The following is a 15,344-nucleotide window of genomic DNA, read 5'->3' as shown; positions in this document are numbered from 1 at the left end:
TGTGAGCAGATAAAAAGTACATATACAGTTCATACAATAATCTTATGTATGTAAAACCCCGTTACGATGTCGGCGACGGGGCCCATCAGTAACTATTACGTGGACTCGCTCATCTCTCACGACAATGAAGACCTCCTAGCGTCCAGGTTTCCGGCCACGGGGGCTCACCCCGCCGCCGCCAGACCCAGCGGTTTGGTGCCGGACTGTAGCGATTTTCCGTCCTGTAGCTTCGCGCCCAAGCCGGCAGTGTTCAGCACGTCGTGGGCGCCAGTGCCCTCGCAGTCGTCCGTGGTATATCACCCGTACGGCCCACAGCCCCACCTCGGCGCCGACACGCGCTACATGCGGACTTGGCTCGAGCCGCTGTCCGGCGCCGTTTCCTTCCCCAGCTTCCCTGCCGGGGGCCGTCACTACGCCCTGAAGCCGGACGCCTACCCCGGGCGCCGCGCGGACTGCGGCCCGGGCGACGGCCGCAGCTACCCGGACTACATGTACGGCTCGCCCGGGGAGCTGCGCGACCGCGCGCCGCAGACACTGCCCTCGCCCGAGGCGGACGCGCTCGCCGGCAGCAAGCACAAAGAGGAGAAGGCCGACCTGGACCCCAGTAAGTTGGGAGCAATTTTCCTTTACAACCAGTGCGGGAGGGGAGGGGAGGACGGGCGGGGGCAGCCGGATTACAGCCCTCCCGAAACGTGCAGGGAGCGCGGGAGAGGGGCGAGGGCGAGGGCGAGGGGGCGAGGACTCAATAAAAGCGAATTACCTTGGGGATCTTTCAGGAGCAGGAAGGTCTGAGAAGGGGGCCCAGGGAGACAGGTTGGGAGAGGGCCGAGGGGAGCTCCTCTCTCAGGAGCTGGCTTTGATGAGAGACCCCTGCCCCCTCTTCCCAGCCCAGGCTTTTTGGCTCAGTCACCACTTTCGAAGAAATGCAGGCAGGGCCAGGGAATGGGGCTGGGGGCGAGGTTCAGTTTCTGATTTGAGATGGGATGGGGAAGAGGTGAGGAGGACACTGGGGGCACAGAGGAGATACCCCCAGCGAAAAGAAGTACCCCTGCTTCCCAGTTAGCATGGAGGTCGTCACCCCACTAGAGAGTTATAAAACAGAAGGTCCATGGACTTCTCCCCCAGGAGCACTGGGTGAGGGGTCTGGAGCATTTCGAAGCCTGGGAACTTGGAGAGACCAGGACTTTCAGAGAGAAGTGGGGACAAAAGTGAGGTCTGAGTCTCCTTAAACTTGAGAACCCTCTTCTGAGGGTCTTGGAGGGGAAGGGTTGAGAATGGGGGTCAGGGATGAGGAGTGGGCATCTCCCCAGATTGGAAAATTCACACACACACACACACTCCAATCAGGGAGACAGGCACCTTCTGAGGGTTGCACAGGAGGCAGGTTGGGGGCAGGTGGGAGCTGCAGGGCCAGAAAAAGGGGAAAGAAGGAGAAACAGCAGGAGAGGGGGTGCAGTCCCCTGGGTGTGAGGAAGTGTCTCGGGGAGTCCCAGGAGGGGGCTGCAGGAAATCTTTTCCTCCAGCCCGATAAGGGGCCAGGGCCTAATTATACCCCTCTGAAGGCTTCCCTGCCTGCCCTCAGCAACTCCCATAAACCTGAAATTGGAGGCTTGGCTCCTGCAGAGCCTGTCCTGGGGCTGGCAGGAGGGGGCACTGGAGGCCAAACAGGAAAACTAAGATATAGGGGAGCCTGTCCCCAAGGCCAGCAGCTCTCTGGGGAGAGGAGAAAGACTCTTCCCTTGTCAGCATCACCCTGAGAATTCGCCTCAGCAGGGTTGAACTCCGAGCAGGAGGAGGGTGCTGCAGAGGGTGGTGAGGGGCTTAGGGACTCTCAGGGTCAGGAAGCAGAACTGCTAAAATTTCAGGACTTGGTCGTGGGCTGGGAAGATGGGAGGGGGCAGAGGAGGAGGGAGGTGGGGAGGAGAGAGACCTTGCTATAAAAATAAAAAGCAAGAGAGAAGCGTTTATGGGCCTATGAAACGGTTGGGAATTTGGACTTTTTATGAGGATATTCTCAAATTACTACTCTTGAAGCTGAGGACCAGACTGGAGGGGCTTTGATAGCTTCGGATTTCCTACAGTTTTAGGTGCTGGAAACTGAAAAAGGGGAAGCTGAGGAGGGGACAGAATGCAAAACGAGGAAGGAGGAAAATTCCTAAAGCAAAATGTGTCCAAATTCAGGTTCAGTTGTTGCGTTTGGGGAGCCTGGTTAAGTCTGGGGGTACAGCAGCAGAAGTCCTGGGCTGGAAAGGGGCCCCACTGACCCCTGCTTGTGTTTGGCCCTCCAGGCAACCCCGTGGCCAACTGGATTCACGCCCGCTCCACGAGGAAGAAGCGCTGCCCCTATACCAAGTACCAGACGCTGGAACTGGAGAAGGAGTTTCTCTTCAATATGTATTTAACCAGGGACCGTCGGTATGAGGTGGCCCGGGTTCTCAATCTCACTGAGCGGCAGGTCAAAATCTGGTTTCAGAACCGAAGGATGAAGATGAAAAAGATGAATAAAGAAAAAACCGACAAGGAGCAGTCCTAAACCCTGCCCAGCCTGCTGCCTCAGCACAGCCAGGGAAAAACAAAACCCCGCAAAATACCCCAACCCAGGCGGGAGAGAGACGAAAAAGAAATGGAAAGAGCAAGATAGAGAAAAGCCAATCAGCTTAAAAAGGAAAAAAAAAAAAAAAAAAAAGGAAGGGGAAAAGAAAACTCTTGCGATTTGGGAGGGTTCAGTGTTGAGATATTGGTGTTTTAGAGTTAGTTCTACCCATCGAGGAGGAGGCAGGGAGAGAAGCTGCATTCTCTTTCCCCAGCGCAACTGAAATAAATGACACACGCAAATGTGATTTTTTTCCTCCTTTCTTCAGAGAAGCCAGTACTTGAATCGCTATATTTCTATTTTTTCCCCCTGTATCGTGTTTGGTCCAGGCCATCCCTCCACGGGCCTGGGGCGCTCTGCGTGCAGATTTTGTACAAAAAAAAAAAAAAAAAAAAAAAAAAGACACACACACATACATAGTAATGATTCCCAGTCCAGGAGCTGAGGGGCAGGGCTGGGGACCATGCCGCGGGCTGGGTCGGGCGTGCAGGCCGGCGCCTTGGGCTGTACATAGCAGTGTTTCCTCTCACCCTCAGCGTTCGTCCCCAGCGTCGATCCTGTAAAGTGCTTCTGTTTGTTATGGTAGAACAGCCCTGTGTTAATATATCGAAGTCACTTAAAAAACCAGAAACCCAACTGTATCCAGTTCTCGTTATTTCTCTTCCGTGTGGTTCCCAGTCTGCTGCTGTGGAGGAGGCAAGTGCTCAGGTCATCTATTGGAGGCTGGAGCCAGAGAATGGGCTCCCTCTACCTTGGAAGGGCAAATGCCTGCTACTTGTCTCCAGTCAGGGAGGGGTGGGGGGGGGTTCTGGGGGCGGGGTGGAGGCTGCTGAGGCCCAGGCCCAGCTAGTGCTTGCCCCGGCTGGCTGCCTACAAGTTTCCTGATGGCTAGATGGAGTGCGGGGGAGAGGCACGGCATGAATGGCTTTCCCTGGCTGTAATTAATTGTAATAATTTATGAGTACATGAGATCGGAGGGAAGAGATAGGTGAAGATGAAAGTTGGGTGCTGGGTGAGGGCCCAGGCTGGCTTCTTGCCTGGCTGCATTGGTGCTTTGGTGCTTCCAGGGATGGCTGGGAATGAAGGCTGGGAGGGGGTGTGGGACTAGGAGGAAGGCCAGGCAGGCCTCAGGGAGCAGGACAGGGACTGGGGGCTGCAGTGGGAGAAGAAGAAAAACAGTGAGCGAGAAGAGAAGGGACATGGAAGGAGACAGGAAAGAATAGTAGGAAAGGAAAGAAGGAAGGAAGGGAGGAAAGAGAAGATGGCAAAACCAATACAATCCGAATTAGATGTAGTTTCTCCTTCTCCACGCAGTCTCAGCTCCTCTCTCTCCTTTTCCTAGTTCGTTTCTTCCCAATCTATCTTCCCTACTCTGGTATTTAGTTTGAATGTTTGTCTGGGGGTGACTGGGTCACGCTGTGCAGTTACAGCATTTCTGGGGGATGGTGAGCCCAAGGCCCAAGAAAACTGGCCAGAGATTAGCTAGGAGTGGGGTGCTCCCTGGTGGCTTTGGGACCTGAAGCACAAAGGTGTGGGGATGTGTGTGTAACAGCCCGGTGGGGCTGATCGGCTGCACTGCACCCCAGAGCGCCTTTCTAGAACCAGCAGTTTTCCTCTGCTAATCAGAAGCAGACACAAGCTGCTGGGTATGCCTCGGCCCGGCGCCCCCTTTCTCGGAAATCCCCCAATCTGGAAACTATTAAAATCAGACTGCTTGAAATATAGTTCTTTAATATCTCAAGCTGCCCATTCTGCCAAGGGTGCAGGGTGTTGCTCTAAATACTTGGGGGATACCTTGTGAAAGAACATAATTGGGGACCCCCAGCTGATCCCCCATAGCATCACCTTACAGGATGGTGAGACACTTGTAGGGACCAGCCCCTTCCCAATCATTTGAATCTCCTACCCTCTACTCCTGTTAAACACTCCAATTAAGGGGGATGGAGGAAGGTAGGAAGGGGTGAAATTTTTGTCTCGATAATATTGGGGGGCAGTCAAGTCGAAAGAAGGGAATTCACAGTCGCTGAAGCACCAGCTCCTCTTTCGAGCTTTGGAGACCTCTTCCCCATTTCCAGAAGCATTGTTTTTTTGATCCGTTTGAAAGGTGCTTTGCTTCTAGTTTTATCTCCTTCCTCACGCCTCTCTTTGGCTATTTTGCTGTTCTGGAACCCTGACTCCTGTTTCCCACCCAGTGGAGGCCAAGATACCCCTCTCTCCCCTGGTCGGGAGCGCCGGGATGCGGGCTTCTTTCCCAGCCCCAGAGCGGCGTTTCCGGGCTTCCACCCCGCCCCTGCTCCCAGGCCCTGTCGCCTCCCCTCAGCGTCCATCAGCGCGGCCTGCTTCCTGCAGCCGGCCTGAGCCGGCCTCACTGCGGGCAGGAAGGAGTGCCGCGGGCTTGGAGGACCCTGAAGAGAGCATGGGATGCAGAGCAGGCCCACCCGGCCCGGCCCACTGTTCAATCCCAGCCCAGCCTGCAGGTCAGGATTGGAACCAATTTTTATTCGCTATCATTTACGAATTAACACAACACAACACCCATCTGGGGAAAGAAATGAAAGCTAGGGGTACAGAGAGGCTAGCAAACGCCCTCCTACCCTAATCTTCCCCTCCCACCTCTCCTCTGTTCCTTTGTCAGAATCACAAAACCCTAAAGGTTGTTCCACTTGGGAAGGCAGCGGATAGGTACATTTCCGCAGCCCCGAAATGCCACTTTTATGGCGCTGTTTGTCTCCCTGTTCTGGGTTCTGAATGGGGCCGAACAAAACAGCAGCGCGGAGCTGGCTAGACGTCTGGGCTTAATTGTTTTATGGTTTAAATAAGGTGGACACTCTTTCCTTTGAAATCGGATTATAGGAATGTTTTGTCTATGGCCCACGGAGAACAGGACCTCACTGGCTGAGAGGGAGAGGTGGAGAGCGCGCGCGAGAGAGGGATGGGCTACAAACCAGGGGTCAAACAGCCTGGAGAAGTCAGAGTCCCACCCCAAAGTCCTGCAGGCAGCGGCGGAATAGGCGGTGCGGGGCCAGCATCAGGGTAAGAGGAGCGAGGACTTTAGGGTGCGCGCCGCGGGCAGGCGGTCGTGGGAGCCTCGGAGCTTGCATCCGCTTTCGCGGAGATGTTTCAAGCCCAGAAATGCGCCTGAACCGGGGGAGGAGATCCTGGCAGTTGCTTTGCTTAGTGTCTCTTAATTGGAGAAGGGAGGGTAACAAAAAAGAAAACAGTGTGGAACCTTTCACAAGGTTTTATTTCAAAGAACTTAGAAAACAAAAGAACAGCAGTCCTGGGGCAACTCCCTTCCGGGGAATCTTTCTCCTGCGCACCCCTTTGCAGGCTCCTTCCTCCCACTTCCCACCTTTGGGCCAGGCCTGGGACCTCTGTTAGCTTTTTCCCAGCAGGACTGCATTAGAGCAAATGGACGCGAGGTGGCGCTGTTGCTCAATGTTAGAGGTGGCGGTTCCCCGGGCCGCCCTGGCCGCACTGACATTTGAGGCCCGGCCCGCAGCGGCTGCGAGAAGGCCCCACGCCTCGGCCGGCCCGGCCCCACTGGCTCTGAGCAAATCGATTCTCTCACCTGCGAGGTGTAAATAATTCGCGAGTGGCAGCGGGAGATGGGCCCTCGCTCTGGCAGCGGTCTCGGAAGGCTCAGGAGGGCAGGCATCAAAAATAATCGCTTTGTGGAGGAGACAAGTGCGAAGCAGGCAGCGCGTAATTAACACAAAAAGGCAGAATGACCCGTACAAACGAACATAAATCCGTGGTACCTATGAGGGCGGTGCAGGCCTCGGGGAGAGGGACAGAGACGGCCTCGGCGAGGATGGCTGCTTTCGGTTCCTTTATTTCCAGGCTCAGGGAACGAAATAAACCAGATAATGTGTAAAAGAAAACAAACAAACAAATGAAAGAAGGGCGAGCGACCCCCCAAAGGGGAAACCAAGTCCGGCCTGGGTTGCGGGACTGGTGGGCTTTCCGGGCAGGCGGTGGTGGCAGCGCACTCGGGACAGTCGCATTCCAAGACACAAAGGCCCGGAAGAATAGCTCTGTGGCAGGGTTTTCGCTGGACCATAAAATGTCTAAATATCCCCCCACCCCACCCCCTAAATGATAAGGCGCAGGCCCTACAGCGGATCCAGCCCTCTGGGCCTCCTCTTTCCAGGCTGAGAAGAGAAAGTATTTATGACAGTCCCCAGTGACCCAGATGCTGGGAGCCCAGAGTCCCTTCTGCTCATCGCGGCACCCGAAGAGCAGGCTCAGAAAAGGCAGGGCTGCAGCCAAGGCTGAAGCAAGCTGTGGTAGGCGTACAGACGCCCTGTCCTGACCCCCGCTGTTCTGGACCTTAGGGAGGTCTGCAGCCCTGGCACAGCCCTCTTCTGACCCTTCCCTCCTGCTGCTCCAGTGCCAGAGTTCTGGATGTCTAAGAGTTTGGGCAGCTCCTAACTGAGAAGAGGGTGAGATTCCCCAAATGCAGGGGATCCTGGAAGGAGCTCTTGCTGCCTGCACCAGTGAATCTCCTTTGGGAATTTGACAGAAAGTGGCCATTTCCCGGGAATTATTTAGATAATAGAGGGTGTGGGGGAGGTGTTCATTCTCTCTCAACCATCCTTCCCTGAACCGCCGTTCCTTCTCCCATCTCCAGAGCTGGGATCCGGATGGGGAAGGAGAAGATCTGGTTGTCTAACCACCTCCTTCCTCCTCCAACCCTGAAATCCCCAGGATGTGGAAGAAAAACAGGTAGCATTTTTTTTTTTTCATAATGCAAAGACCTAAAGACGTGTCTGTGTTTGTCAGACATCATGTGCCTGTGTGCCTGGGTGTGCACATGTGCACATCCTAGAAGGACGCTTCTAGGCATGTGTGCGCTAGTTCACACTGAGCATGGACTTGATGGGTCTCAGGGTGAGAAGTAGCAGCCACAGTGTGTGTGTGTCCTGATGTGCACCAGGATTGCCTGGGTGTAACAACCTGACACCCTAGTGAGGGAGAGGACTGGAAAAATCATTCTTACTCCTGTTTTTCATTCATATGCACACCGCACGCATGTACTCTCACTTTCTCCCTTTTCTCTCTGTCTGTGTTAATCACTGTACACACTTATGGCCAGAAAAGGGTGCTGATGGACTAAGGTTCTTTAATTCATTAGAATTAACTTAAATGTATTCAGTCTTGGGGATAGGGGGAGCCCCCCAGAGAAAATGTGGATAAATATTTGAAGAGTGTCTGTTGACAGTTTTCATCCACATCCTGGCCTGGGCAGCCTGCCTGGGGAAGAGGGAGCTGCAGTGAAACCAGGAACTCCACCAGGCTGAGCTGGCATTTCCTATGGGAAGGGGGTATGTGGGGAAAGTAAGAGGCCTGCTCCAGTCCCCTCCAAGTCAGATGCAAATAGTCTCCTAAGAAGAAATGTCCTGAATCAGCCCAGCCAGAAGCCAGGCACACACAGCTGCCCTTTCCTTTCAGTCTCCCTAAGCAGCTTTGCTCTCAGAGCCCCTAGCCAAGCTTGTGGCCAGTGCCTGGGTTTCCTGCTCCATGCAGGGGTTGGCATATGAAGGGGCAGTGTGGCCCTGACTGAGTGTCTGAAGTTTTCCCCAGCCCCACCACCTCTGACCCTCTCTTTTCCCCATGGCAGGCAGCAAGCCAGTCTCCAGGATCTAAGGCAGACAGGACAGCTTTGGACCCTGGGGAGGGGCCAGGGAATGGAGGATCTGATGCCTGAAGTGTTTGGGGATAGGTATACTTGTTCCTCTTCAAGGTCTCCAGACTTAGGGACCCCCTAGGGAACCCATCTTTTGGGTTGGGCGCCCTGCCCTGGCTTGCAGGCATTCATCTCCTTGTTGGTCTTATACCTGTTGAGGTAACCTGGGCTGACCTGCTGGCTCAGGTGTCTCTCTCTCTCTCTCTCTCTCTGAGAGGAAGGAAAAGAGAAGCAAGGTTGGGGGCGAGAGGCACCTTCACATCTAAATTCCTACCCTGGAAAAGCTGGTCCCAGCCATTAGCTGGGGCTGGCTCACCACCCCCTACACACACCACACACCCCCATCCCTCCCCCCTCCTCCCCTCCCTTTCCTCCAGGTCCCCCCAGCCCTGTACCCCTCAACCCCCGCCATCTCTCTCTCTCTCTCTCTCTCTCTCTCTCTCTCTCTCTCTCTCTCTCTCTCGCCTGTCTTCATGTCGTGGATTGATGAACGCGAATCGCGTGTAAGCGCCGCCACCGCCGGGAGTCTGAGGAATTCGCCTGGGCTGTTAAAGGAAAGAGCTAAGTGAGAGAGCGCGAGCTCTACCTACCGACAGTGAGGAGCGCCGCCGCCGCCCGCTCGCCGCCCGCCGCCGCCCGCGCCTCAGCCCCGGGAGCTCTGCTGAGCCAGCCGAGCTCAGCACCGAGGCGCCCCCCAACCTGCCCAGCCCCCAGCCCACCAGCCCAGCCCAATCCCGGGGAGCCAGCCGGCCTGGGGTTCGGTCCCGGGGGGAGGGGAGTTTCGGGGGTACCGGGCGGGGGAGTCGTGAGCCAGAGGGGAGGGGGCCTCGGGTTTTCATGTACCCAGCATGAGCTCCTACTTCGTCAACCCCCTGTTCTCCAAATACAAAGGCGGCGAGTCCCTGGAACCGGCCTATTACGACTGCCGGTTCCCTCAGAGCGTGGGCAGGAGCCATGCGCTGGTGTACGGGCCCGGCGGCTCGGCGCCCGGCTTCCAGCACGCTTCGCACCACGTCCAAGACTTCTTCCACCACGGCACCTCCGGCATCTCCAACTCAGGCTACCAGCAGAACCCGTGCTCGCTTAGCTGCCACGGAGACGCCTCCAAATTCTATGGCTACGAGGCGCTCCCCAGACAGTCCCTTTATGGGGCTCAGCAAGAGGCGAGCGTGGTGCAATATCCCGACTGTAAATCCTCCGCCAACACTAACAGTAGCGAAGGACAAGGCCACTTAAATCAAAACTCGTCTCCCAGCCTCATGTTTCCATGGATGAGACCCCACGGTGAGAAGCCTTTTCTCTTTCCCCCTTGGTCTCCCGCGCTCCGGGGTCTTTCCCCCCTCCCTCGCCTCCTTTTTGTCTGCCCTCGCTTTTTCTCCCGGCTTTGGGGTCTCTCCTGCCCCACCCCCAGTGCCTGGGTGGGTTTCTCGAGGTTGGGAAGGCTCGCTGGGGCGGGGCGGGGAGGGGGTGCCTAGAACATTTAGGGAATTGGGGTGAAGGTGGGGGAAAGCTTCTGTGTGGCTGCAAAGGGTTAAAGATCATTTTCTCCATCTCTGTCTGTCTGTCTCTCTCTGACTCTCCCACTCCCCATCTCTAAAGTCAAAGTTGGGGAGGTGGCTGGGCATGGTACCCTGAGTACCCTGGGATTGTCAGCCTTTGGAACAAACCAGTTTCTGCAGAGGCAGGGAGCCTGGGGTCCAGGACAGTGGCCAGGCTGTCTTGAGGCAAAGGGAGACCCCTGTTTCTCTCCACTAGCCAGAGAGTGGTGAGACTCTAAGGGCAGGCTCTCTGGTTCTCTAGGGCACCTACAGCCTCGTCTCAGAGAACCAGCCTGAGGGCCACTACCCCAACTTTTCTGTACTTCCCCCAGTTGGGAGAAGACAGGGGAGCCTGAGAGGAGGGGGGAAAAAGAGTGCTCAAAAGGAGAGGGGCCATGCAGATTAGGGGTCTCTGAGGTCCAGAAGACCCTAGCCAGCTCCCCCAATGGAGGACTTGTGGGGTCTCCCTGAGACCTGCAGAGTAGCTCAGGTCATGAGCCCCTCCAAGGGTGGCCCCTCATGGCCCAATTTCGAAGTACAGGGGGAAGCGATAAAGCGACAAGTTCCGGCGGGGATGGCCCATGATTTATTTGCTGGTCTCCAGTTAGCAATCAGGCGGAGCGGTGATACATTCCAGCAGATCAATTATTTTTCTTATTGGAAAAGCATTAGGCAGAGAGATGCAAGGAGGGGGCAGTGGGCAGAGCCCCTCTTCTTTGCCCCCAGCTTTTTTTCCTTTCTTTTGGAAACAGACTCTGTCCCCAGCCTTGCTCACTAAATGCCAAGCTGCACTTGTAAACAAAGCTGCAAAGGCCAGTTCCTAGGATTACAGGCCTGGTTGAGGGGGGATTCTACAGGGCTCCCCCAGCCCCTGAAGGGCCCCAGTTTCCAAACAGACCCCAGCCTCCACCCCACCCCATCTCTCAAGGTTAAGCCAAACCAAAACAGTCCCCCAACTTTCCTGCCCCTGTCTGCCTTCAGCTCTTGCCTTTTCCGTAGAAGGGAGGAGAACTGAGGAGATCAGAGAGGGGACTTTAGAGGAGGAAGAGTGGAGGGAGCCAGCCCCAGCCAAACATAACCAGACCGGGCTTTCTTCTGTGCAGCTCCGGGGAGGCGCAGTGGACGGCAAACTTACAGCCGGTATCAGACCTTGGAACTAGAAAAGGAGTTTCTCTTTAATCCTTATTTGACACGAAAGCGTCGGATTGAAGTCTCTCATGCCCTGGGACTGACCGAGAGACAAGTGAAGATCTGGTTCCAGAACCGAAGGATGAAGTGGAAAAAGGAGAACAACAAGGATAAACTGCCCGGAGCGCGAGATGAGGAGAAGGTGGAGGAAGAAGGAAATGAGGAAGAGGAGAAAGAAGAGGAGGAAAAGGAAGAAAACAAGGACTAAGCAAAAAAGAGAGCCCCCCCCCTTTTAGCGACTCCCTTGAAGTTTCGTTTTATGGTAGCGGATAAATTGAGAAGTTTATGACTGTCATTTGCTTTTATAGAGAATAGAATGACACTCACAACTCTAACTACCTGTCAGATACTTGCAGCTCTGGTTTTATTACCTTTGGACTTCCCCCGCTCTTTATTTGTTTGGGGGCTGGAGGGGGGAGACTGAGACACAGCAAAAAGTTCGGACTCTCTGTCTCACTCCTTGCCCCAACACACACTTGTCCCTGCCCCCACCCTTCTGTGTTCCTCCTGGATTTTAAGGTCTGAGACCTGGCCTCTAAGCTCCTCGGTCTGTCTCTTGCCACACTCCCACCTCCCTACGTCTCTGGTGTTTATTTAAAGGGGAGCCCCCTCAAAATGCAGAAGAGGACTTGTGGTTTTGTTGTTATGCTAAGACTAGTGGACTAGATGTACTTTTGTTTTAAAAGGAAGGGACAAAAAAAAATGAAGAAAGGAAAGGAAGGGAAGGAAGACAAATGTAAAGAAATAAGGAAAAAAAGCAAGGAATGTCTCCTCCCCTCCCCCTCCCCTACCCCGGGCTCCCTGCTTAGAAAAACCCCTTGACTTTCTCTAGGAACCTGATGGAAACCTGAAGGAGATGTGGGTCTCTCCCCTCCCCCATCTCCATAAGGTTAGATAGGAGCCTGCAGACGCCTCTAAAATCCTACCTAGCCATCCCATGGTCACTCGGGCCCATGCCTTCCTCTCCGTTGCTATTTGATTTCTGTTCTGTTGGGCCTGGGTTCCTCTGAGCTGCATTAGTGTTCGTGCTCAGAAATTACCATAATCATGAAAATAATAATAATACTGATAATAAATCTTTAACATACTACCTAAAGGGAACCTGCAATAATCTTGAAAAAGAAAAAGAGAAAAAATTTAAAATCCTGCTATAGGAGAAAAAAAGCGAAAAAAATTAAAAATCAAAAAAAGAAAGAAAGAAACCTCCAGCGTATTTTATCACTACCTATAGAGAGAAATCCTGCTTTGAGAGTATTCGTAATGCGGTTTTGTTGTCGTTTGTTGCTGCTTATTTCACTAAGAAAACCCAACAACTGAGACTGCCTAGCCCGACGGTCCTGTGCGCTTTTATTGTGCTTCTAACCCCAGTAGAGTAGAACTAAATTGCACTGAATGTATAGTTAACTCTGTCTTGAATTCTCTGTTTATGCAACGTGCTCGAAAGAAAAAAACGTTAAAAATATATCTATAATAATAATTTTGGGTCATTTGTCTTTATGTCCAGCTATGAATGTAGATTTTGTGTCCCTATAGCCCTGTTCCTGGTCCAAGTACTTTGTATTGTATATGTGAGTCATAATAAAAAAAAAAAAAAGAAGAAAAATAATTGAAGCTGCAATGACTTGCTTTTTCTCCACAGCTCTTCCCCATTCTCTACCCTCTCCCTTCTTATCCCCCTGTCCAACTCTCTGGAAAAGGTCTGCTCCACTGGTCTGGCTTTGGGGTGGAGAAACTCACATGGGGATAAGCCTGGGAGTTGAAAAAGCAGGCTGGCCTGGGAAGGCAGGTGAAGGGGGTGAGGGGTTGAGAGGAGGAAGAAAAGGAACAGTCCATTGGTTAAGAGAGGAAGAAGTGTTTAGGTATGCCCTTGGGGGAATCTTGGCTTCAAACAAAGTTGGTTTCTAGGTGCCAGGATCCCAATGGGAAGAAAGATTTCCTCACTCATCCACCCTTCTCCTCCTCAGCCCTGGGCTGGGCCCAGACAAAGAATCTGCTCTGTGTGTCCCCCCACGACCTTCCTCCCCCGAAACTATGACTTTTTCTTCCAGGGTCTGAATCTGAGGATGAGATAGTGGAGTTCCTTCTGATCTCCACATGCCCCTTGTGGCCAAACCTTGGCCCCCAGCACCCAGCACCCAGCACTAGAATAATGAACCGGGTGGGGACGTGTGAGGCTCCAGGCAGCAGGCTGGCCTGTCTGCAGGGCTTGCCTGAAGATGCCTAAGGATGGGGGATGCTAAAAATGAAGGGTGACGAAGCTTAAGCCTGAAGGAAAGGAGAAGGGAAGGGAAAGTAAGTGAGCTCATAGGTGACCAGCCTGAGCCCACATCCTGAAATTCAAATTCAATCCTCTGCACAGGAGGTTTGTCATCACTGTCACTCAGCCCGCTTGCATCCACTCCAACTTGTGTTCAGGCTGTTTAAAGTCCGCTCCCGGATTCACCTTGGTGATTGGGCAGCTTACTCAGCCCCCACAGTGTGGGCTGTGGGCCCTGGGCATGGGCCTGCTGAGTAGACAGCCTGCCACCACAACCACAGAGGGTTGAGAGGATTGTATTGGCATCTTCATCCCCCAAAATGAAGAACTCTTCAGTTCAAGGCTCAGGGACCCAGGGGTAAAGAGAGTCCTGGACTAAAAAATGTATTTATGCCAATGATATTCTGGTCAAATAATCCCAAATTCCAGTGTTCTGACTCAGTCAGGAGAAGGGAAAAGGGAGGGGAAGGATCTTCTCGTCTTAAAAACCAGACCTCCAAAGGCTGAAATATTTTTGAGGCCAGATTTTCTCTCTTTTTCTTTCTTTCTTTCTTTCTTTTTTCTTCTCTCTCTTCTCTTCTTCCTCTTCTTCTTCTTCTTCTTTTCTCTCTCTCTCTCTCTCTCTCTCTCTCTCTCTCTCTCTCTCTCTCTCTCTCTTTCTCTCTCTCTCTATCTCTCTCTCTCGCCCTCCCTACTCCTCATCTATCTATCTCCTGGTCATTGATTTTCCCAGACCTAGGCCCAGGCCAACTCTTGTTTTGTGTAATTTCACCTGCTTCCCAGTCACTCACTAGCCCCCACGCAAAACGGGCCTGAAAATCGGGCCTGAGTACAGAATTGAGTCGGGCTTCCTAGGGATCTCCTGCAGCCCGAGAAAGGCTGCGGATTGGAAGCACAGGCTGCAAGCAGCTGGGACAGCTTTGAGCAGAAGCTCCGGGAAATCTACCCGAAGCAGGGGCACCAGCCAGGTAACCCTGTTTTCATTGGGAGACACCGGCTACCCACCAGGGAGGCCAGAAAAGAGAGCATTTCGCTCTGACCTCGGGCCTTCCCACAGGGGTGTCCTCCATACTCCAAAGGACGGCCGAGGTCGCTGAGGTCCGTTTCATTTTTAAACGTGGAATTATGATTGCTATTAATAAAAATATCTGGCCCAGTAGCCTAGCGGGATGAACCCGCAATAAATGGCTCCGAAGGGCCTCGCCGCCTTTTCCCCACACCAAATGTCCCATTCATCCCTGGTCCTGCTCAGCAACGCCCGTGGCCCCAAGCCCGGCGCGTCGGAGGGCGGGGTGCGTCTGGCGCCCGGCTTTCCTCGAGATGCCAGGCATGGGGAGGGCTAAACCGTGGGAGTCCCAGCCACCCCATCGTGCAGTACCCGCTCCCCCACCCCTTCTGCCCACCGCCTCTGTTTTCTCGTTTGGAAAGAAAAGGAGGTAAAACCCCGTTTTATGGGGGAACGTAATTGCGAGCAGGATGCGCTCTCTTTAGAATCGCGTCCTCCCAAATGCTCCCGCCGTCCCATTACCGGAATGGGGACCATTCGGCTGCTGCAGATAGGACTTTCTCTCCCATTCTTTACTTTTTTATTAGCCAATCAAAGTGCCTTCCGAAAGCTATTTGTGATTTGTGAAAAATAGTATCTTTCAAAATGCTGAGTTGAAGCATCTCGCTCATTGCGCCTAGAATTTATTATTCTAATCTCAACCGTAGAGATGGAATAATGCAGCTATTAAGTTGGGGGGCAAATTCGTTTCTCTGGATTTTTTTTTCCTCTCCACTCCCACATTGCATAAGCCTAGGAAGGTGCGGACCTGCATGAGATCTGGGGTCGGGGGTGGGTGAGAGAGGTGATGAGCGTCCTGAAGAGTTCCTAGGGGGTTTCGGATAGAGGAGTGGGTTTGGTCTCCCCAGTCTTATCTTCCTCAGTTGAGATGCCCCAGTGACTGCTTGCTGGCTGGGAAAGTTACCCCTCCCCAATTAAAGAGAACAGGATAGGTTGTGCCACAGTCTAGAAGTAAAATTTCCGGTGAGCTGCCCGCAGCGCCGTCCCATTCTCCCTGCTGCCCATTGTGAAAA

General features: G+C 53.6%; 3 protein-coding genes across 4 annotated transcripts in view; all 3 read left to right on the top strand.

Moving 5' to 3' along the window:
* The window catches only part of HOXC4 (homeobox C4), a 60,388-nt gene that overhangs the window by 5,238 nt on the left and 39,806 nt on the right, over positions 1-15,344 (top strand). The gene's annotated exons all lie outside the window — the stretch shown is intronic.
* On the top strand, positions 2-3,229 carry HOXC9 (homeobox C9). Its single transcript, XM_003733758.6, has 2 exons — positions 2-604; positions 2,289-3,229. Exons 1-2 carry the CDS (start codon positions 67-69, stop codon positions 2,531-2,533), a joined length of 783 nt encoding a protein of 260 aa, XP_003733806.1. The 5' UTR covers positions 2-66; the 3' UTR covers positions 2,534-3,229.
* On the top strand, positions 4,939-12,614 carry HOXC8 (homeobox C8). Of its 2 annotated transcripts, XM_035256570.3 has the most exons (3): positions 4,939-7,321; positions 8,791-9,566; positions 10,924-12,614. In XM_035256570.3, exons 2-3 carry the CDS (start codon positions 9,131-9,133, stop codon positions 11,214-11,216), a joined length of 729 nt encoding a protein of 242 aa, XP_035112461.1. In that variant the 5' UTR covers positions 4,939-7,321; positions 8,791-9,130; the 3' UTR covers positions 11,217-12,614. The 2 variants fall into 2 exon arrangements, with proteins under 2 accessions (XP_035112461.1, XP_078192633.1); XM_078336507.1 differs by having other exon boundaries at positions 4,939-9,566.

This window comes from Callithrix jacchus, chromosome 9, assembly GCF_049354715.1.
Source record: "Callithrix jacchus isolate 240 chromosome 9, calJac240_pri, whole genome shotgun sequence".
NCBI classification, from domain to species: domain Eukaryota; kingdom Metazoa; phylum Chordata; class Mammalia; order Primates; family Cebidae; genus Callithrix; species Callithrix jacchus.
Note: the sequence above shows the minus strand (reverse complement) of the source record. Positions and strands in the feature narration are given on the sequence as shown.